Genomic DNA, 23,322 nt, shown 5'->3' on the forward strand with positions numbered 1-23,322 from the left:
TGTTTGCTAAATATGTCAAAAGGTGTAAGGTATAGCAAGGTGTCCAGTGCCGCAGACGGGGTCGTGCGAAGCCATCCGCTTATACATAGGCAGTAAACCCCATTTATTACCAATAGCTTTTTTGCAAGAAAAGAGAGCTACAGTAGCTTTTTTGACTCTTTCCTGTACTTTGCGTTTCCAATTTAGTTTTTTGTCTAATACAAGACCCAGGTATTTAGCCTCGTCTGAGAATTTTAATTGGATTCCTTTAATATAGGGACGGTTGACAAATGGAATTTTGTATCTCCTCGAAAATAAGACCAGATCGGTTTTGTGTGGGTTAACACCCAGTCCACACCGATCAGCCCAAAGTATTAGTCTGTCAAAGGCATTTTGTAAGAGTTCTTTTAGGATATTAAGATGCATGTTTGATTAAAATCTTGAGTTTGAATTTAAGAATGTAAAACTAGTCATACAGGCCCTAGGTATATGTCGCAATGAAAAATGATAAAAGGGTTAAACTAGAATACATATAAAGAACAGAACCTCACCGCAAATACATACACTAAAGCGATTTTAAATTCTCTAGAAAATTTTGAGACTACGTACAAGAGATTCAGTCTATTTTTATAAAAATTGAAGAAGGTAGAAACACAGACCCTAAAAATGATGTAGATTTCAATATTTTGATGATCGTGCGATGTAGGAAGTAGATTTTAGATTTATTTAAAAAAAAAAGAAGTAATTTTTTTTTTTTTTTAATTTCACGGCTTTCAAGAATCAAATTGTTTGTGTTCAGCATTTTACTCCGTTTACTCTGTTATTTCATTCTGAGCTCACAGAGCGCGCTCTGAACATGTTCAGAACTAAAAAAGAAACACGAGTTTGAAGCTCTGAACCATCAGAGCTAAAAAAGAAACACAATTATTTGTTTGACAGTTTGAGCTCTGCTCTGAACTAAAAAAGAAAAACTCCAAATGTAAGGCTATCTTAAGCGATTTTTTTCTTTTAAAACAAAGTTTCTATTAAATACAAAGAAAGAAAAATATGGCATATTTAGAATCCTGTTGGAATCATCGAATGCTTTTATATGTAATGAGCACTGATCATATAAGTATATTTTATTCATATTTTCTGAATCACATTTTCTTTAAGTGAACTGATAAATCCGTAAAGCAAAGTTTTATCGACCAAAACAAAAACTCAGAAATAAGTCCTTTTGAGTGTTAAGGACCAATAATTGGCGAAATTAGTTTTGTCGTCAAATAATTAGGGGCATAAGTCCATGTAATGAGTATATGGGTTGTCGATATCACGTTTTTTTAGCCAAGCAATGACTTCTTAGATGACCAGAATAACTGCTTGGAAGCCGCTACAATAATTTGGTGACAAAAAAAGGGGCGTATTTGTATAAGAAATATGTCTCCTCCGATACCCTCATCGGCTTTATATAAATCTGATTAGACGTGAATCGTTTTGTCTGCTAAGAAAGGCTCATTCTTCCAAATGGAACAGAACTTAAGCTATTGTTCCATAGATGTTGCTGATGAGTTTGTTGCTTCATCCAGTGCAGTTTATTTAATGACGAGATGTACAGCCATTGTTTAATATGGGTTTGTTGATCCGATTTATTGTCTACGGCTTTATTGCAAGAAAAAAGTGCTGCAGAAGCGTTATTTTCTCTTCAATATAACGTTTCAAGTTTAATTTCTTATCCAAAATAACACCCAAGTACTTTGCTTCAATTGAAAATTCAAGCGGTATACTGATAACATAGGGATGGTCTATTTGTGAAATTTGTATTTTCTATTAAATAAGACAAGATCAGTTTTATGAGGATTGACACCAATTCTGTACAATGATCTAACCTTGTAGCGAAGTTATCTAAATCATTTCTTTAGTTCTATATCAGGACAAGCAATTTCCAGAGATATATTCAGAGGTAATGTGAGGTCGTGTGTTTTTTAATATTTCTTAGATGGTTATGAAAGAAACGTCTGATCCAGAATCCGGAAATATTGACATCAACAAGGGTTTGCAAGTTGGTTTTAAAACTTTAATGTGCACAGTAGCCAAAAGAACAGTTTGTACTTGACAGTTTTTGGCTATGCTGTTGGCATTTGTTTTGATGATGATGAGGTTTCTGATGTTTTACTGTTAAGTTTGAATAAAAGAGAAGTTTTGCGATGCAGAAGAACAAGTAAAAGTACTAGTACAGTTTTGAATAGAATGGGAATTTGATAACTAATTGTAACATATTTAACATTCATAAACAGCTTCATGACGTTTTTAAGATTTAATGATTTACATTTAAAACAATTTCTTTTTGAATAAAAACCAAGCCGGTCCTATTATCTAGACCTTGTAAACACGAACTTCTCGCTAATATTGAATGTTGGATAATCGGCTTCAAATGAATTGTATGATGCCAAGACTCAAATAAATTGCTTGCTTAATTATTGGTCATATGCAGACCGAATTGGGCTTAAAATAATGAAAATTCAGTTAGCTTGAAATCGAAGAGTGTATTTTTGATAAAGAAACTTAGTCCATAAGGGTTAAAATCGTGAATATCTGCAAAAAAAAATAACGATTTTCGCTGTTTTATCATTTGTCAGAACAACATCTGTCGCGTCATCTAGTTGTCAATAAAAAATCCTTTACGCATAATCTCAGGCTGGGATCTTTATCATTTTAACATTGTTTAGTTTAAAGAGAAAATATCGCCCAAAAATAATTATTATATCATTTTCGAAACACCCAAACATGAAGATCAAATGTATAGTTTGTCATCTTTAAACAATCATTTTGATTTGGTCAAAATCTTCTAGGTCCAATTGACCGTTTAAAATATGCTTTTGTTATTTTTTGATATAACGTCCATCCCACTATTCCATTATTTTGCTCCTAGTATCTTAAATTTGTATCTTAAAAATAATTTTACTTAATGAAGAAAAACGCTTTTGACATCGAATTAAATTTTGAGAAAAAAAATCGAACTAAAAGTTGGTAAAAATTGATTTTCGACTTAAATACCTTTTTAAACATGGAATATATTGGCTCCAAACTTTTTTATCTTACAAAAAAATATTGCTTTCAACATTCAATAAAATGTTAAGAAAAATCGAACTGACAGTTTTTTACAAGAATTAAAAACCTAAAAAAACATTACTTAAAGTTCATACAAAATTATTTTTGACGCAAATATCTTTTCAAAAATTAAAAATATTAGGTATCTTCAAACTAATTTCATCTTAAAGAAGATGTTATGTTCGACATTCAGTTACATTTTTATAAAAATAAAACAGTCAATGTTTTCAATAAAATTGGTATTCGATAATCGATACTTGAAATAAAAAACTTTTAAGAAATGCTACTTAAATTAAAATAACTGAATTTAAAATCAAACTATTTCAACTTCGAGTATCGTGATTTTCGTAACATAAATGTCGAATCTTTATTTAGTGATTGCTCATCTATTGACTTGTACTCAATTTATGCAACATCAAACGTTGATAATCAAATTGAATGTCTTACCGTTGCAATTACTTACCTTTTTAATAAACACGTTCCCATTAAAACTCGTCAAATTAGATCGCGTAGTTGTCCCTGGCTTTCTCTTGAGATCATTAATGCTATGAAAACAAGAGACGTTTTATACCGACGTTGGAAACGATTTGGTTGCTTAGAAATGCTTCGGCAATTCAAAACATCTCGGAACCTTGTAACTAAATTAATAAAATCAGCTAAATACAATTTTTATAACAACAGGTTCAACTCAAATCGTTCCTCCAAGTATTTTTGGAAAGAAGTCAAGAGCATTGGTTTAAGAGGAGATTCTTCTATTTCCGATGATAATATTGATTTAGAGGAGTTGAATCGAAAGTTCTCTACTCCCCCAACCCAATTCCCAACTGGGCAATCTAGTGTTTCGGAAAACGATAGAGTCGATGCTTTTTCTGTTTGTTCAGTAGATGAATATCAAGTAGGTAAAGCAATATTTTCCATTAAATCCAAATCAACTGGACTTGACAACATACACCCAGACTTTTTAAAAATCATTCTTCCTTTCATACTTCCTCACATGACCCACATTTTTAACACCATCATAATGACCTCCATCTATCCCACCTCCTGGAAAAAATCTAAAGTTATACCCATCCCTAAACGAGGAAAGAAAATGGAATACAGACCTTTAAGGCTTTTGAAACTATCTTAAGTAACCAGATTAAAAATTATATTGAAGATTCACGTCTTCTTAACCCTCTCCAGTCGGGATTTAGATCTGGATACAGCTGCATCTCAGCCCTTTTAAAAGTTTCTGAAGATATAAGACAAGATTTAGACTCTAATTATACAACTGTGATAACCCTACTTGACTTTTCCAAAGCATTCGATTGCGTTAACTCTAGCCTTCTCTGTGATAAACTGACGACTTATTTCAATTTTTCTGACACAACTAAAAATCTTATTTATTCGTATTTGACTAATCGCATGCAAGCCGTTTCGTGTAAAGGTAAAATGTCTTCGTTTCTTCCTGTCAATATAGGTGTTCCTCAAGGATCTATCCTTGGTCCTTTACTGTTCTCTATGTTTATTAATGATCTGCCATCTGTTTTATCTTACTGCCAGTTTCACATCTACGCTGATGATGTACAATTATATATTAGCTTTCCTATCGGTATGATTGAAGATGCGATAAAAAAAATGAACATTGATTTATGCTCAATATTCGATTGGTCAACTCGCAATGAAATTGTACTTAATCCAGAAAAAACAAAAGCTATTCCAATATGTAAAAATAAACCCCACCTTGTAAATTTTCCACCCCTTTACTTGAACGCCTGCCAAATCGAATATGTCACAAATGCAAAAAACCTAGGTATAACCTTCAACAGTAGGCTAACGTGGGACACCCATATCGATACTGTTATCTCCAAAATTTATGCTTCACTCCGAGGACTATCTGTTACTAGATCAATTCTGCCTCCTCAAGTTAAATTAAAGCTGGTTAAATCACTTATCATACCAATAGTAACGTATGGGTGTGAGATATTTGCAGATCCTGACTCCAACTCGCTTCGTAAGCTAAAGGTAGCATTCAATGCCATTGCTCGGTTTGTTTTCAACCTTCGAAGATACGATCACGTTTCGTTTCAGGCTCGTCAACTTTTAAATTGCAACTTGGAAGCTTTTTTTAAATATCGGTGTTGTTTGCTTCTCTTCAAACTAATTTTTAACAAGACTCCAAATTATTTGTTTAATAAGCTTGATTTTTGCTTCTCAAATCGTTTTACCTTGTTGCGCTCCCCCAGGTTTACCTGTTTGACATCACGGAGGCAATTTTTCGTTTATGCTGTCAGACTGTGGAATAATCTTCCCAGTCACATGAGGTCTGGAATCGAATATAGAAGGTTTCATCAACTTTGTTTTGATTATTTCTCAAATTTGAACTGAGGTAACTTTTTTGTAATAAAGTAACTTTTTTGTAATTATTGTAATTTCTTCTTCTTGCGACTTTAACTTTTAATTTTGTTTTTAATTGATTGTTATTGTATAAATTATTAATAGTTTGGTACAATTGCTTTAAACATAGTGTTTACATACTTGCATTATCATTAATAAATATTGTATTATATCCTGTACTATTTATAAGTCAATCTTAATGTACAGCTGTTATTTTAATCAATAAATATCAAAATATCAAATATCAAAATCATAATAATGCAAAAAATTATTGATAATTTTTAGTTATTTTTTTAGAAAAATTCAACTGGCAACTTTTTTAACAAAACAAACAAAATCTCAAAAGCATCGAATAAGAATGGTTTTCGACTCAAGTATAAGGAGAACAAAAGAAGATATTGACTTCAAATTATATATCTCACACAAAATATTGTTATAAATATTTTGTTCAAGTTTTAAGTAAGACAAATGGACAGAAGGGATGGCAAATTATCAGTGTGGGTCGCATCACAGCCCCTTTTGGAAAATATTTTCTCAAAAATTGAGTGAAAATTCATATTGATTGCAAAAAATATCTACTACAAAACAAAAACTTCTCTCTCTTCATCGTTTTGCTTGTCCTTGTTTGTGTGCCTATGTGCAAATTTGAACGTAATTTTTTATACGGAAATGATGATTTAGGAGATGAATAAAAAATAATTAGTAGTACTATGTGAAACTATAAAATAAGAGTATTATTTTCAAAGAAATGTTGCGGCCTAACGCGCGATGACACAAAAATAACATACCTACATATATATTGTGGTTAATTGAACTTCTGTTTTATAGTGTAACTGCAATAAGTTGGTGTAGCAATAAACGAGCCAACTAAATTGAAAAGCACAAGTTATATTTGAACGTCTCAAGTCTGTCGGCTGAAATGGAAATTTTACTATCGCTTTCGTTCGGCTGATAGTTCATTAAAATGAATGGAGCATTTGTTGTAGCAATCTCTTTTTTTTACATATCTGATTTTTTTTTAATCAAACGTGGGTCTTGAAGTGAAGTCAAACTGGGCGATTTGTATAGAGAGATCTCTTTCATGTTTTAATGGAATTGTTACTAGAGATACTATATTACAAATTGACACGCTGTTGAATGAAAGAGTTCATTGTTTTTGTATGAAACAGTACATTAAATGTGAATTGTGTATAGAATATTAAAATAATTGAAGTTAAACAAAATCTCGAAAACTAACACTCTAGTAAGAAAAAATCTAAACTGCAAAAATCCCGAAAGAAAAAATCTTGACACAAAAAAAGACTCGAATTCAAAAATCTAGAATAAATATATTAATTTTTGACACAATCACTTAATGCATATATTAACATATACATATATAATATATTAACATAATGAAATGTGATCGATAACAGCTAAACCGATTAGCCTCACTTTTGTTCCTATAGGCAGTCTTTGAAGTACGAGAAAGGTTTTTATGGAGAAAGTGATCGTGAAGATTGTCCTCATGATCGCTGTGCTAGTTTTTACTATTCATCATATTCGTAAACAGAAAAACTCGTAAAAATGTTTGTTGTGCTGTTTATGTTTGTTCAAACTAGCTTTTTTCGAGCGAGTACTCGAATAATACTCGAATGGTTTTAATCTCTACGGGAATACTTTACCCATTGCTTTGAAATTTGCATATGCAGTATAAACTCAAGTTACGCAACTAAAAGAAATTGGAGCAGTTGCACTAACCGAGGTTGTTGCACTTACTGTGTTGTATTATTTTTGATAGAAATTATAGTTGAAATAGCTGCTTTTCTTATAGATAACGACAATGTTATGAGCAAAATTTAGTGAAGCCAAAACAAACAAATATTTTTGAACATATTTTTCTTATATACAAAAACCAAACGTTTGAAATTTATACAAAAATTAAGGCGTGACACATACAGAATATTACACTCCGCTTCAACTGAATATGCACAAACATTTTCGGAAATGATTTTTACATTTTTTCCAAATATTGAGGGTTTTTGGGACATCTGTCAATGCTAGCAGATAACTTAAGATGCGAAGGAAAAGAATTTCAAAAAACTTTACAAATAAAACTCCTAGTCTTGTTTTCGCCCACTTCTAAAGTATTTCATACATAGATTAAAAGTTTTTTTTGAGTCAATAGGAACAACGACAAACTAATCGTTATTTATAAACGTTCTCAAACACTTAAATTAACAATTTTAGTGTTTTAAGCAAAATTCTGATCTAAAATTTTAATGCCAATGATGTACCCATTACACTGCCTTAGCAGTGTTTCAAAAGCTAAAATCGAATTAATTTGGCCTAACCGGACGTGCAGCAGCTGAAAAAATTGACCAAAGTCTTAATGGCTTTTATTCTTACTTAAAAAAAAAGAAGATTCGAATAGTTCAAACATAAAGAAAGATAAAAAGAACTACAAAACCAGCAGCTTGAACACGAGCAATTTTAAACGAATCACACTTAAGAAAAAACTTTACTTGACGAACAACGGAAAGTTATGCTATTAGAGTTTTTATAAACTTAAATAATTTGAAAATAAATGGTATCATGTGGATTTTTCAGACGGTAAAACTGTTTGATTTCGTTGGCCCTGATGGGTCAGTACCCGTGGCATGATGGTTAGTGTGTTAGACTGTCATGCCAGATGTCTTGGGTTCGATCTCTGCCTGTGCCACCTAAAGTTTTATTCACGGGTACTGCCTCTTGCGAGGAATTGACAAATTCTCCAAGAGTAATTTTTGTCATAAAATGTAGCCGTTCGGTTTCGGCATATAAACTGTAGGTCCCCTCCATCCCTGCAATGGGCACACATGAATGGTTGAGAGTTTTAAGTCACTAGGCTCTGGTTCTCTACGGACTGTTGCGCCACCTAATTTATTTATTTACTATGGGTCAACATTTTATTTTCACTATAGATAATGACATCCTAAGATGCAAAAAGGGCTGTTAAAATAATTGAGTGGATATTTTTTTTACTATAGCAAAAAAGTGAACAATTAGCTCATTCCAAATTGGTGAAAAATTTTAAACAACCTATTGTAATGGGTTTAAAAATTTACTAGGTCATATAGATTTAGAAAATTGATAAAAGTTAAGGTAGCCATTCCGTGATTTTAACTTTAGCAAATTGTTAAGAGGTAGTAAGATGTTGAAATCGTTTAAAATTATCTTTTAAGCTTTTAAAATAAATAATAAAATATCTTTAACATTCACTAAGCTAGTGGCTACTAAGTAGTGGCATTCTTGGAAAAATGCAACTACAAATTGAGTTGAAACTCCCCCTACGATTGTTTAAAATTTGCATCTACACAGACGTTTCACAGCTGCTCGGTTAAGACTCAAGGATTCAAAATAAAATAAAAATAAAATTAAATATATAAAGTCCTCAAAACACAAATTGGTAGGGTATTATTCTATATATTTGCATTTGTCATTAATATGATAGTTCCAGACTGACTAGCTTTGTAGTACAATTTTGCATTCACAAAGTTGGTTGAATTTTGACTATACGTAGCCACAAGCTTTATGAATGCGTCCATCGTCTTTAAAAATTTGTTAATTTTGTAAAGATATTTATCCTTCGATTTGCTCTCATGGCCTAGGTTAATGTTATTAAAATAATTATAAAAATAATAATGCGTATTGTCAACACAAATAATTGTATGACATCTAATTCCATTCCTAAAGCAACTCCCAGAGTTTTCAAAGAAAATATGGTGCTTGCAATTCTCAACCGTTTTTAAGTTTTTTGTACAACTTAGAAATTTAAATATTCATATAAAATAGCTTGTAGATTCCAATCTGAACAGTCAAACAATATACCTAACCTATTTAATCAAATTTAAATCTGAACAGAAAGCAATTCATCTTCACTGAATTTCGAAACCAATTCTTTAATATATAGTTCTATCTTTAATCTCATCTGCTTAGCAAATAAATTTATTATCTTATTTGAATTTAATTCAAATAAAAGTTTTTAGCTTTGTAAATGATTCAAACATTCGAGATAATAAATAACACGTAAATAATAATACTAGTTTAATATAACATTAATACATGATTTACTTCGTCATGTTTTCTTTGGATTATTTTGTAATTATATGTTATTAAATATATTAATTAAATCAAACAAATTAAAATCAATTTTGAATGGAAATATTCTTTTGAAAGTGTTATGTGCTCTTCATGTCCTGCTTTTCAATATTGATTTTTCTTTGATAGTCGATTCAATTTGTTTTCTAGATTGAATGTTCACTTGAGAAATGTGATATTTATTAAATTTAAAATGTATGTCAAAAACCGTATAATAGTAAACAAATCTTATATGAAATATACCGAATTCAGATTAAAAAAGTAATCTAATCGCTCTTGTTCTATATGTTTTAACTTATTACGTCAGTCAATTGTAATGTCTTAAAGTTCCTGGTCATAGCCTTAGTGGCGAAAATCATGTTCACTTACATCTTTATTTGCAAGCCTCAAGATATTTAAAGATACATTTTGGTTGATATTATATTATCTCGTTTTTAAAATTTACTATCACAGATATTTCCGCCATAATTTTTTCTGTGACCAGACGAAAAATATCTAAGGTCAAGTAAACAAAATTTTTGGCTAACACGATAATCGACCTCAAAATATCAATCCAAAAACCGCACATTTGGACAGGAGTATTATTTTACTTAGGTCTAATTATTAAAGCTAGTTTCATCGAAAATTGAAGGCACATTATTATCACAACTTCTTGACACGCTTTAGGATCGTGACCTTATTCAAAGTTGTGAACAAAAATGATGGGAACAGTTCGAAATATGATTTTTTACAGCATTTTTAAATACAGAATTCTGACCAAGTAGAATTTTGACACGCAGAACTTTGCTCTAAAGAATTTTGACCATACAGAGTTTTGTTCAGACAGGATATTTTAATTGCAGTATAATGACCTATACAATTTCGGCTCTATCTCTAAAATTCTTTTAAAGTAAAGCCAACTTTTCCCCCTTAATACATCACTGTTTTGCGTATTTAAACTTTGTTTCTCAATGTTATACTTTATCACTAGTTACAATGCCATAATAAGCCTTCGCCATAATTGTGATTTTATTCAATGTTATAAATCACTTCTAAGAAAAATAAACTTTAGACACAACAAACCTAGCATCTAAAACAAATCCTATGGTATACCCAAAATGGAGTAGCACAGGGTCAAAATACCCCTTATGACTTTTATTAATCACTGTTAGGCTCCCTAATACATACATTTTTATAGTTTTACCTAGAGAGATTTCAATTTGGCATGTTTTTTTAAGTTTCTTCTTTCCATTACCGCCTGGCATAAGTTTGGCGTAATTTGAAACGTCATACCTATATTTCTTGTCGTAAGTTTTAAAATTCTATACTTGTAAACTTGTAATCTCTCAATTATTTTATACCCACTTTTGTAGGTTGCATTTATTTTCTGAGACATTTATTTGCAATGACATCCTTAGACTGGAATGGAAATAAAAATCTATTTGCAATAAAAATAACGCCAAAGAATTGGTTATATTAAATTTATATCGTTATAGTTTTTGTTTTATATTAAGCTTTTAATATTATTATTATTTTTGTTATTGCTTTCTTCCTATAAAAAAGGCATTCTTTGAAAGTTCGATAGTCCTCAGAAACACTTCCATTTGTGATATTTTTTCTTGTTTACATGTTCTTATATAATAAGAACTAAAAACCGATCCAAGGGGGAAATAATAAAGGGTTATCCATTTTGCGGTTTCAAAAGTAAACGTAAATAAAACACATACAAAACTATTTTCTTTTATGATATTTCTTTTATTATGAAGTTTGAACGATGAAATTATGTATGAAACACTACATAATGTAAATAACCACCACACAAATTATTGAAAGCATCATATCTTTTGAGGTAATTTTCGACCACTTTTTGACACATGTTGGGCGGTATCTCAGCCATAACTTGACGAATGTTTGTTTTTAAGTGCCCAAGAGTTAAATGTTTATTTGCATAAACACGGTCTTTCGCGTAGCCCCGCACAAAAAAAGTCTAGCGGTGTCAAAACGCATGATCTTGGTGGCCAGTTGATTTCGTCACGACGAGAAAAAACGCGGCCAGGAAATGTCTCTTACAATAAAGCTATATTGGCTCAATGTGGGTGGCATGTGCCACTGGCTTGTCAATTTATTAGATATATGGCTGTGGCAGAACCACCATTTTTATAATAGTTTTAAAAAATGTATGTGCGTTGTACGAATGGTATAAGCGATCCATTTTCATAAATTTCAGATTTCCAACTGGAAAAAATTGGTTTAGCAACTTACTTTGACATGTGTTGAATTTCAGCCCTATACTTTGGAAACCGCGAAATAGACAATCCGTTATGTTTGTATTAAAAGCAAAATGTTTGGGATATTTATGTAAGGAAGTAAGTTTTAGCGTTATTTTCTGAGTAGGTACAATTTCTCTTGTATTAATTTTGATGTTAAAAATAGTTGTTAGTTGTTATAATTGTATCAGTTTTTTTATTAAAAATAATTTTGATATCCATAAAATAAATAAGTAAATAAGTTCTTAATATTGTCACTTCGAAAAAAGGAGAGGTTAAGCAATTTACTGCCTTGCATTGTAAAAATAAAATTAACCAACTCACAACTTGACAAAAAAAATTATTTTAGCGGACCATAAATTAAAAACAAATCCAAATCATAAAATATTTGTTAAATTTCATTTTTCATTATATTACAGATGAATGTTGTTGTGCTTTTGCTTACTTAAATGTTCTTTTTTAGTTAGCCATTTAAATTATTTTCAGAAGCCTGCTTTAATGATATATTTCGTAAGCCACTTAGTCCTTCTCGCAGCTGGGATCTACCCGTCCCTCCGATCTAGAACTCTTGGTCGACGATCAAATAAATATGATATTTAATTTTTGAGGCATTTTTAAAAACTGTATCTTAGAGTTATTATTGTTAAATCAATATTAAAAACTTTAAAGTATCACAAAAATGATTCGTGTTAAAAAATATGAATATTAGTGAAAGAACTTTGACATTAATGTTCAATGTTCCCATAAATATTTATCGCTGTTGCTGCTGTTAATCAAAATTAAAAAAAAGATCTGTAATCATTCTAAAATAAATTTTAAAACGTAATCATTCTCAAATAAATTTTAAAACGTACATCGTAATTTGCTCTTCAATTGATAAAATTTATTATCAAATGAAGAACTTATATCGTCATTGCCATTTATTTAATTTAACATAACAATTTTATAAAATGTAATAACAAAATTAAATTCTACAGATTTAAACCATAAATACCTACAATCTATTTATCGTCAGTATCCCCATTGTCATAAGTGCGTTCGTGGGAAAAAATAGTATACAATCCATACAAAAATATACTTACGATCCACATGTGTGTCCAATACAAACGCGCGCACAATCATTAATATGTAAAAGCTTTCGTTCTGAACTATTTTTGCTGCTCTCGCCAACTACTACACCATTGCTTAATTCGTTATATTTCAACACATTCATCGTTCACACTTTATATCAGTGCATCGATCTTCATTTCACCTACACATCATTCGCTCAAAGCTCATTTTTATTTGTCGTTTTCGTGGGGGAAATTTTACTACACGATTATTGCACTGAACGAAAGCTTACTTTTTATTGGATTTTAGACGTCAAATGTCAGAAACAAACGATTTTAGTTTGAATTTGGCATGTGTAGGAAATTTTTAAAATTACAAAACTTAATTTATGTAAATAAAATAACATCGCCCTTCCTCATTGAATAACACTCCTCTTCAACTGAATACGCACAAACACTTTCGAAAATGCTTTTTTAAATTTTTACAAATGTTAAGGGTTTTTGTGAAATAAAACAGCGAGTCGTGTTTTCGCCCATTTTAAAAGTATTTCATACGTAAAGAAGTTTTTTTGACTCACCTGAATAGGTACAAAGACAATTTGTTTTTGAGCGTTTTCAATTACTGGATAATTTAAATTAACAATTTTAGTGTTTTAAGTAAAATTCAATTTCTGATCTAAAATTTTAAGACTAATAGTTAGGTCTACGAGTACATGTCTAAGAAGTGTTTCAAATGCTTAAATCAATTTGATTAGACACCAAGACCTAACCGGACGTGCTGCAGCTGTTAAATTGGACGAAGTCTTAATGGCTTTTACTTTTACTTAAAAGATTCGTATAGATTAAACATAAAGGGGGGTAACAAAAACTCCAAAAACAGCAGCAAGTGTGCATCTTTTCATTCTGGGCATAATAAAACAAAAAAATTGGCGTAAACGTCTCTCAAGAATTATCAAAATTCGACCCACGTTAAACGAATTAAACAAAAAAAACCGCTACTTCACTCACAACGAAAAATTATGCTATAAAACTTTTTCAAAACTCACAAAAAATCTGGAAGAAAGACTTGTAAGTGGGCGAAGGCAAAACTTAGTTGTTGACTTTGGATAGTTCATTTCAAATTATTTTCTTAAAACTTGTTGTCGAATGTTATTTTATTTTTTATTTAAATAAAATGCGAAGTAAGCTTGTTTTTAAATAACCAAAATTGTTTGACTTAAATATTACTGATACTTGTAAACTGCACTATTGGGTATCTGGATTATAACAAACTCCAGGCCAATAATTCAGATGTGGACAGATCCTATTGACGTTGAATTCCTCATTGTATTACATCTAATTGGACCGCTTAACGAAGTTTCTGAGCATTGGGCGTTTCTGACGTCTGTTATCAACAAAGTTTGCATCAAAGCTCACTTTTGGAAGAAGTGGCCTCGTTGTCTCATTGTAATTCACGAGGACAACCTACTCCCTAAAAAGTGGCAAAAATCATCGAAAGTCATGATGATAAGGCCGAAGAAACGTCACGAGAAGAATTCCGAAACTCGCTGCAGTTCTGTCTTGAAGGTAGTCCATCATTATAAATCATCTATTATAAATATCTTATCTTATGTATGTATACTTATATCATTTTTACTTATTTACTTAAGTTTAAATTTTATAACTTAAAACATTTTAATTTGTCGTTGCTTTAATGTTTTTTTTCCTAAGACGTTTAAAGTCTTTTTCCCTTACTTTAATGGGGTTTCTACTTAAGCCACTTAAATTCTGACAAGTGACAATTGATCAATGTATCAGCCAGGACCTAGCTATCCTTTGAAAAAAGGTGTTAATAGATATTCTGCGTTGACGGCCGAGAAATTTGATGTAATGATGTGTCGAACTATGGACTTATGAGTGTACCTTTCTTTCTAAGGGATTTTAAGAGTTGATGTTCAGTCAGTTGATAGATTTCATTGAATCTCATTATCTTTTGTCACGTCTACAATGTGGTTTTGATGTTCTAAGAGTTCAGGACAATATTCGGGTTGCATACTAATGCGAATTGTATCGTAACGGTGAATGGTGAGCGCTACTGAGATGATTTTCCCAAAATGCAAGAGGTTGACTTGAATGATATGTGGTTTCAACAAGACGGTGACACATGCCACACAGCACGCGCAACAATAAATTTATTTAAAAGCGGGTGGGACTTATTGAAAGGCGAGCTCGGTGAACATTTTATTTTACGTACGGAACCGGTCAATTGGCCTTTAGACTATTTTTTGTGGGGCTATGTTAAAGGTCATATCTACGCAGAGAAGCCCGCTTCAATTGACGCATTGAAAAACAACATTGAAGCATTTATTCCTGAGATGCCAAAATGTTGAAAATAGTATGCCAAAATTGGACTAAGTGGGCGTCCCTCAAGGATCTTTGTTTGGAGCTCTAATTATTACCATGTATATAGATAACCTTGGTAGTCTACATTTTATTTCATGATAATTGTCTCTCCGTAAATACGTAATAATTTAATAGAAATTTTATAAAAAAATGTGTGCAAACTACTACCGTCTTGAATCAATTTGAGGACAGCTTTTTTTACAATCAAAATTCAGAAGCAAATAATCAGCTTAAAGCTTAATAATTTGTATAAACAAAGGCATTCCAACGTAGTTCAGAGTTCTTAATGGAAACCGAACTGTTCAAGTGAAATTTACTGCTGTATTAACGTTTTGTAGCTTATCACTGAGATCTGTCTCCATATTTATGCTACTTGTATATATTTAACCAAGATATTTGAGATCCTTGACTATTTTAATGAATTCTGCATTGAAAATGTATCTTTCACTTACAGCTTATCTTACGTTTCGCTTTTGAAAATCATAGTTTTAAATTTTGTAATCGTTTAAAAGAATATTGCTTAGCTGACAATACTCATACATCATGCTAATCATACGTTATAATGTTTCTGACAGAAAAGTTGTCTATCAGACAATCCAAGAAGATTGCAAATATGCTATGACTCAAGGCTTTCTGAAATACTTTTCAAGGCGAAAATATTGTCCATCGTTAAATAGATACTTCAAATCCTATTTAGAACTCGTTTAGCATGTTAGTTAAAGCAAATTTGATAATTTTCTGACTCTAATAATGATCAATTTTTATCAATTAGGCAGTTCCTGGATATTTGCGGATACTTGTACTTATCATTCGTTCAAGTGTAACAAAGTCCAATTGAAAAGCTTCCGCCTTATCAGATTTCCATTCCATTCTAGAAGGTAAACTCATTATGATAATGTTTTCATTAAACTGAGTCTCTGTCTTAAAAGTAATGTTTAATGGTAAATGGTCTGAAAAGGATACTGGTTTAACCTCAAGATCAAAAAGAAATTGTTCCCAATCTTTGATTTGAGTATAATCGATCACAGGTGCGCCTTGACGATAAAAAAAGTGAAGTCTCCAGTACAGTTACTCAAACTTGTACCATAATTCCAGCAGTTGCTTTCCTTTCGCATTCAGCATCTTGTTATCAAGACCTGCCAATTTCCACTCCTATTCTCACATTTAAATCACCGATGATTAAAACTTTGGAGAATTCTTGTTTGGTAAAATAATATTTAGTCTTGCAAATTCATAGCCCCACTTGTTAAAATTCAAATATGTACACAGAAAGTAACCATAAATCTTTGCCGGTGATTTGTAAATTGAAAAGCTTGTATTAAGGAATTCAACAAAATCAATTTTTTAACTGTTTTAATATTTCAATTCCAAAGAAGCAGAGTCCGACTTTCATTCTTATAAAATTACAATTAGTTGCATATGTTTCACACCGCGACACTTGTTTACAAAATTAAAAAAAATCACGAAATCGGAATTAATTTGTTAAACCCAAAACTTTATATGATAGTACTTGCAAATTTATAAACATTGATAATAATTATGCGAAGGGATAAATTAAGAAAATAATTACTCTAAAACAATTAAAAAGTTCGTATTATATGAGCATATGTATATAATATGTGATATGTCAATGAATAAATAAATAAAAATGAACATAATAAACATGCACAGCACACAAAAACAACAAGTTTAATCACTTAACATCACAATATTATGAGTACTAAAATTCTCTATACTTTCGTCCTAAACATAACACTTGCAGCACCTCGTAAATTACCTTCCGTCAAAAAGGTTTTAAGATTTTCTCATCATCTGCCTGATAAGGCTTCAAATAGAATTTTCCTTCAACATACCTTAGCACCTTAGGCAAATTGAATTCTAGCAAAAAGTTTAAAACTTTAAAACTCAACGAAAAAAGGCAGATTGAAAATAGAAAAGCCTCTCTGACTGTATCTATCGATATACCATAGAGACTGTTTGCTGTTATGTCTGGAACCGGTAATATCTGTCTGGAGCTCCTGTCTGCAAATCAAGCCATCCATCGATGATAAATGTAATTAGGAAGGGAGGTGTATTCTACATCTATTTCATGCCGGATGGCACCTGGAATTTAATTTTGAAGTCATCAGGATTCTGGATTTTTGCCTTGTGCATACTACCAAAGCATCACAACTGTGCCAAAGAGTGTTCATACAAATAGCAACCTAAAGGTAACTATCATCCTTCCCTTCTACTAGTTGCTTTGCTTTATTCGGAATGATAAATCGACATCGTCGTAACTTGGACACCATCACGTTACCACATTTATTTATCTATAACTAGACATAAATTTTTAAAATTGTTTGAAATAATCAACACAACATCACAAGATGCATACAGATCCCACCTTATATAGTGTACTGCTCCACATAATTGTCAATTAAAAATAATTTGAATCCATCAGGAACTATATATAAATACATAGCTATACTATACATGGTGATTGGTATAAGGTGCACCGAAAGGCTTGAGCCAGTAGTTTCGTTTCAGACAAGACAAAAATTGTATGGGAGGTTGGGACTTTTTACCCCCATTCAGGCGTGAGGTGCATTTTTTTTTAAATTTCTTAAAACAGACAAAAGAAAATAACTGGAACACATAAAGAGTCATGCTGTAGAAGTTTTTAAATTCGAATGATGCCTTGATTGGAATTTTATATTTACAGATTTATAATTTAGGTAATTATATTGTTCATATTAATGGCAGAATTTTCTCTGATTTCCTACGCATCGGAGACATTTTGCTTCGGAGTAGTTCTCCGATCAGCTGATCGGGAATTCTCTCCAACAAATTTTAACGCATGCAGTTAAAATGCTATCCTTTGCGATTAAGTACTTATAATGGATTTTTATTTTTGACAGATACCAACAAATTTTTCTTTGAAATCCTGCTACAGGTTCTTGTTGCGGAATATGCTTTTGGAGAGCGATGCTTTGTTTTGTATTTGCGTTTAATCTGCTCCAAAATAAAAGCAAACTCAATTTTATTAAAGCAAAAGCTTTTCTCGAATCTAAAAGAGATTTAGATGATGAAGAGAATTGTAGAATTTTGAGATAAGAACTAGATTTTAAGTCCGCGTACAAATACATTGCTTTCGTTTCTCAATTATCTCCTTTTTTTATTTCGTGCTCTAAGCTTACGTTCGGCTTCCAAAAATAATAATAGGCCATCCATTTGTAATTATTATTGCTTGTATTAAGTTGATCAAATAAATAAATGTTTATTTTTTTTTCCATTTATTCTATTTTGACTCTTCAATCATAAAACATATGTTTGAATGTAGGGAGTGGACTTAAAAATCGTGCATCTTATAACATTACTTAAAAACGATAGCGCAATATAATTGAAAAATTTCCTTTTCATAAACAATAAGACATGGTTAATTACGCAAATGTTGTCTATTTTGCATTTATTTATTTTCAATATATCGGTTATCAATATATCGGTTAATTAACACATCTTTGCCTGAAAAGTAAATCCAACGCAATACGTCGGCGAAACTCTGTAAAATTTCTTCCGATGAAAGTTACTTCGACCCGAAATTGGGTTTCCGTTGAAGGATGCGTTGCGGAGAAAACTACTCTCCGACGGTTACCTCGATAGGGTCAAAATACAACAGTCAACACTGTTGCCAAACCTGACGAATCAGTCAACTACCCTGTTGAAATTTTCGAATCAGTCAACACCCTGTTGAGTTCTTAAATTCGCTGGATTTTAAAGGAACGCCGCCACATAACTTGCTATTAAAAATATGCTCACCTATCTTGCTTCGAAATTTAAAATGCATCTAAGATATGCGGTACAAGGTTAATCATGCAAAATTATGGGCAATGTTCTCGAAGCTACAATTTTAAACGCCAGAGTTGAAGGTGAAGTTATTCTAACGTCACGAACCCAATAGTGCCTTCAGATTCAACAATTCCATTTAGACGACTGCTTCGCTTGACATTTGCCATGACTACTAATAAGTCACAATGTAGAAAACCCGTCGTACTAATTAAAGATTGGCTAAAAATATTGTTCATCAACTAACAATTAGATTTTTAGAACGGCGCACTGCAGCGCTAATTGGATCTCAGGCTAGGTTGCCTTGAGATCGCCATTTCTACCTAAAAATCAGACACAATCAAAGAAACAATATTGATTATAACAAATTGTTCAAATAAAAAATTATGTTATTTCAAAATAAAGAATAATGAAAATATTATATTATGAATCCATAAGATGTTATTTGAATCGTTCCGATTTGTCAAACTGAAAATTTCTTAGCGTTTAAAATCTTTAAAAAGATTTTTAGCGAGATTTCCTTGCGTGCGTGAGTTTTAAATTAAATTTTGTACTGCATATTTATTTAATTGAAATAAGCTCAAGATTAGCATATTTTTAACTTTCTATAACAATTCTTTACAGATTGTAATCTGTGGCCACAAGGAAAAACAACATAAGTTACTTTTTGTAGTTTTTCGGGAGAGCAATTTGAATTGATTTTGTCCTATGTAGTTTTTTAAATGTTTCTTGATAAATTTGAATTAAGTCTAATTTTTTTTCTTTTTAAATGTTACTATTATCGCAATACGGAACACTGAAAAAATTCAAATTCTTCTAAAATATAATAAGTTTAGGAAAAATAGCATTAGCACTTATGTTTTATCTGTGATGATGGCATACAAAAAAAAATGTTCCACTTGCTCAAAAATTAGTAGAAATAAACTTATGTTTATTAACAGTTTATCTATTTTTCGGTTTCAAAAGTGTATAGTTGGAATTCGAAATCTGTCCAGCTAGGTTGTAAACTATTTCTTTTTTGTCTGAAATTTACGAAAATGGATCGCTTAAGTTATATAAGTTGTGCGATATCGCACAACACATACAAATTGTTAAAACTCCAACTACGCAAGCAACTGGCAAAATTTTGAAGAAATTTGAAGAGATTGGAGTGGTTACAGATACTGTGCATCATTGTTTCGCTCGTACCACAGGAAATATCGCTGATGTAAGTGAAAGTATTGCCGAAGACCCGAATGTGTCGATTCCTCGTGGTTCTCAGGAATTAGAACTGTCTTACGGCACATTATGGTATTTTATAAATATGAATATTACATAAGTCAAGCTCAGACAACAACTGAGACAACGTCGTCGTAGATACGTCAAATGAGTGCTTGAACAACAGGCGGTGAACAACGATTTTTTGACGAGGCACATTTCTCCCTATATAGTTGATTAACAAAATGTTCGCATTGGGGGTTCTGAGAATCCTCAAGTAATTAAAGAGAGTATATAACATCCCCAAAAAGTCACTGTTTGGTTCGCTTTTTGGTCAGGGAGGTGTGATTGAACCTTACTTCTTCGCAAACGACGCACGATGGAATGACGAAAATTCCCTCAAAAGAATCGATGCTTGCAATAATTCGCTTGGTTGTAATTTTAATGATAATATGTTTCACACATAATTTCAACGTTCAAAATTTCTATTAAAAAAGAAATATCATGAAAAAGAAATATTTTATATGTGTTTTATTAACTTTTGAAACCGCAGAATGGATAGCCCTTTAAAGTTATTTCCAAAAATTTTAACCAAAGAAAAACAATAATTCTTTTTTAATTATTTTAACAACATTCTTTTTGTAATAAAGGATTTGCTTCACATAAACACATGTTGCCCTTGAACAAATTGTTCAGACCATTGCAATTGCTAAAGCTCGCCGTTCACAAATATTAGTTACAAAAATGGCTTTACTTCAAGGTAGTTCCGATAAAGCTTAATTTTGGTGGAGAGCTTTATATACAAATTGCTCTCATTTGGAACCGGATCAAATAATTGTAGGGGGCTGAAAGGAGATAACTAAAGGTTAAAGGATAACATTGGGGTGGACTGCATTTAAAATCATGTTTTATAGTAGACATTTTTTTCGTTAAATCTGGAAAATTTTTTCACTACAAAACCAAGTTAAAGTTTTGTAAATCCAGAAGCATATTCATGAAAAATAAAACATTTTGCTGCTAAATAACTCTTATGAACTATATTTGTTCACAAAATAATCTGAGAAAACCTGACTAGCATAAGAAGACAGATACCTTTATGTCCGATCTTAAGCAGAACTAACTATGGTATGAATAGCCCTTTAAATCAATTGATTTCAGTCTTCAATAAATTTTATAATTTAATTTCATCTGTTAATGACAATGTTAAAAGTAAACAATTTAAAGAAAGCATTTTTAATTTGTTATAGTATTTATTTATTTCTATATTAATAAAAATTTTAAATTAAAAATTATGTAAATAGCTATAAGTTTATATTAACGTTAGATAATTAACGGATTAAATAAATAGATCGAACAATCTATACTAATGTTTTAAATGGGAAAGTCACTTTATTTGTCCGTAAATATCTACTATTCCAATTCTGGAGTGCGCCCAGACCAAAAACAAATTTTTAAAAAAATTAAAAAAGTTTCAGGAACAGTGAAACATTTTCGAAATGTTTTTTTTTAGTCTGCACGCTCGCGAATCATTTCTGAATTGTTTTTTTAAATGTTTGTTTGTTCCCCTTCCTGAACGGGAACCTTTTTTATTTCCAAAGCATTTAATTATATGTACATAGGTAGACGGTGAGAGAGTGGCTATGAATATACATAGATATAAAACGTCGATCAACGAACAACCAGTTGACGAACATTTTAAAAATGAAATTAATAAAGCTGGTCCTTTGTCTTGAATTTCCAAAAAATAAAAAATGTATGCAAAGTTTTAGAAATATTATACAAATTATTTTGCAACTAACTCATGTATACTTGACTCTGGATAATACGAAAATATGGATGAAAAAGGACACCATACAAATGAGGCAATAGTCTAGAATTAAACGAATTAAAGACATGTACACTAATTTTAATGCATTAGAGTTACAGAACTAATTGCAGATTTGCTAAGCGAAACCAAGCATTGAATTTGCCTACGTTAACGAAAACGACAAATAAGGATGAATACAAATTATAAGCGTTACTATGTCCAAAATAAAAAAATGACATTAAAAATGTTGGTTTGTTTTTAAACTTTATCATCACACACATAAGTTCAAATTGGAAGCTATACCAATTTGAAGTCGTTAACAGATAGTTATAAAATTAATTTTAATTTAACTATTAATGGTGGTTTCAATATTTTTTTTGGCAATAATAACCTAGTTATGGCACAGTTTTTAAAAGTTCTTGAACAACCCACCATTAAACCAATAAAGGTTTTCCATTACCAAATAGGATTAAACCCTTGTCGCAAAAATATTAGTTGTTAAATTAATATGAACATTGCAGTTTCCATTATTTATTCTATTTTAGTTGCAAGTCATTTTTAGTTTAAATCTTCAATCAACAATGGCTTGAATGAATAATACCAGTGTAGAACTTGAAAACGCTGGCATTTTTTGTTAAATGAAGCTGAAGATTTTTAATCTTTAAAAAAGAACTATATTTAATGCAAAATAAAGAAACCCAGTAACAGTATTAAAATTATATTTTAGAAAAGTTTTGTATGGGGCACCCTGTGTATTATATACATATATAATTCAGATAAAAGTCAAATTTAATTCAACAGCGTTCGCAGGCATTTAAAATAATTTGTAGATTATGTACGAAAGTTCTATTTTATGGTAAGTGTGTAACAATCTGCACCGCCCCCCCGAACTCCCTCCCCTTTTATTGAGTAAAAATTTGGATTTGTCCTTGTATTGTTTATTAGGTTAAAGATAAATGAGTCCCTGTCAAAACCCAGAGACGCCAAAATCGATTCATAGCTTATAAACATTTAAGGACATCATATAAATAGGCATATACATGTATGTATGCATATATATTTGCAGATACATCTACATTTATATATTATGTACATATGTTTGTGCAATTGTGCATACTTGTACCATAATGCTTTTACTCCTGACGGTCCTTGTTTTGGCTCATTCATTCATGAATATGGCCTTGATGGCACGTTGCATTTTAGTTGCCAACATAAAATTAATCCGTTTATGTTACCCATGGAATGGCAGGCG

The 23,322-nt window shown here is 31.1% G+C and overlaps 1 protein-coding gene across 2 annotated transcripts in view; it reads left to right on the forward strand.

The window, feature by feature from the left end:
• Positions 1–23,322, forward strand: part of LOC129939714 (uncharacterized) — a 55,574-nt gene that overhangs the window by 16,054 nt on the left and 16,198 nt on the right. The window contains exon 1 of one of the 2 annotated variants that reach the window (XM_056047830.1): positions 13,797–14,425. The exons of the other annotated variant lie outside the window; for it this stretch is intronic. Within the exon in view, the coding sequence (XP_055903805.1) occupies positions 14,150–14,425 (276 nt within the window). The 5' untranslated portion in view covers positions 13,797–14,149. Of the gene's footprint in view, positions 1–13,796; positions 14,426–23,322 lie in introns of those variants that run through there. 2 annotated transcript variants of the gene reach the window in all.

The sequence above is a fragment of the Eupeodes corollae genome, chromosome 1 (assembly GCF_945859685.1).
Source record: "Eupeodes corollae chromosome 1, idEupCoro1.1, whole genome shotgun sequence".
NCBI lineage: Eukaryota > Metazoa > Arthropoda > Insecta > Diptera > Syrphidae > Eupeodes > Eupeodes corollae.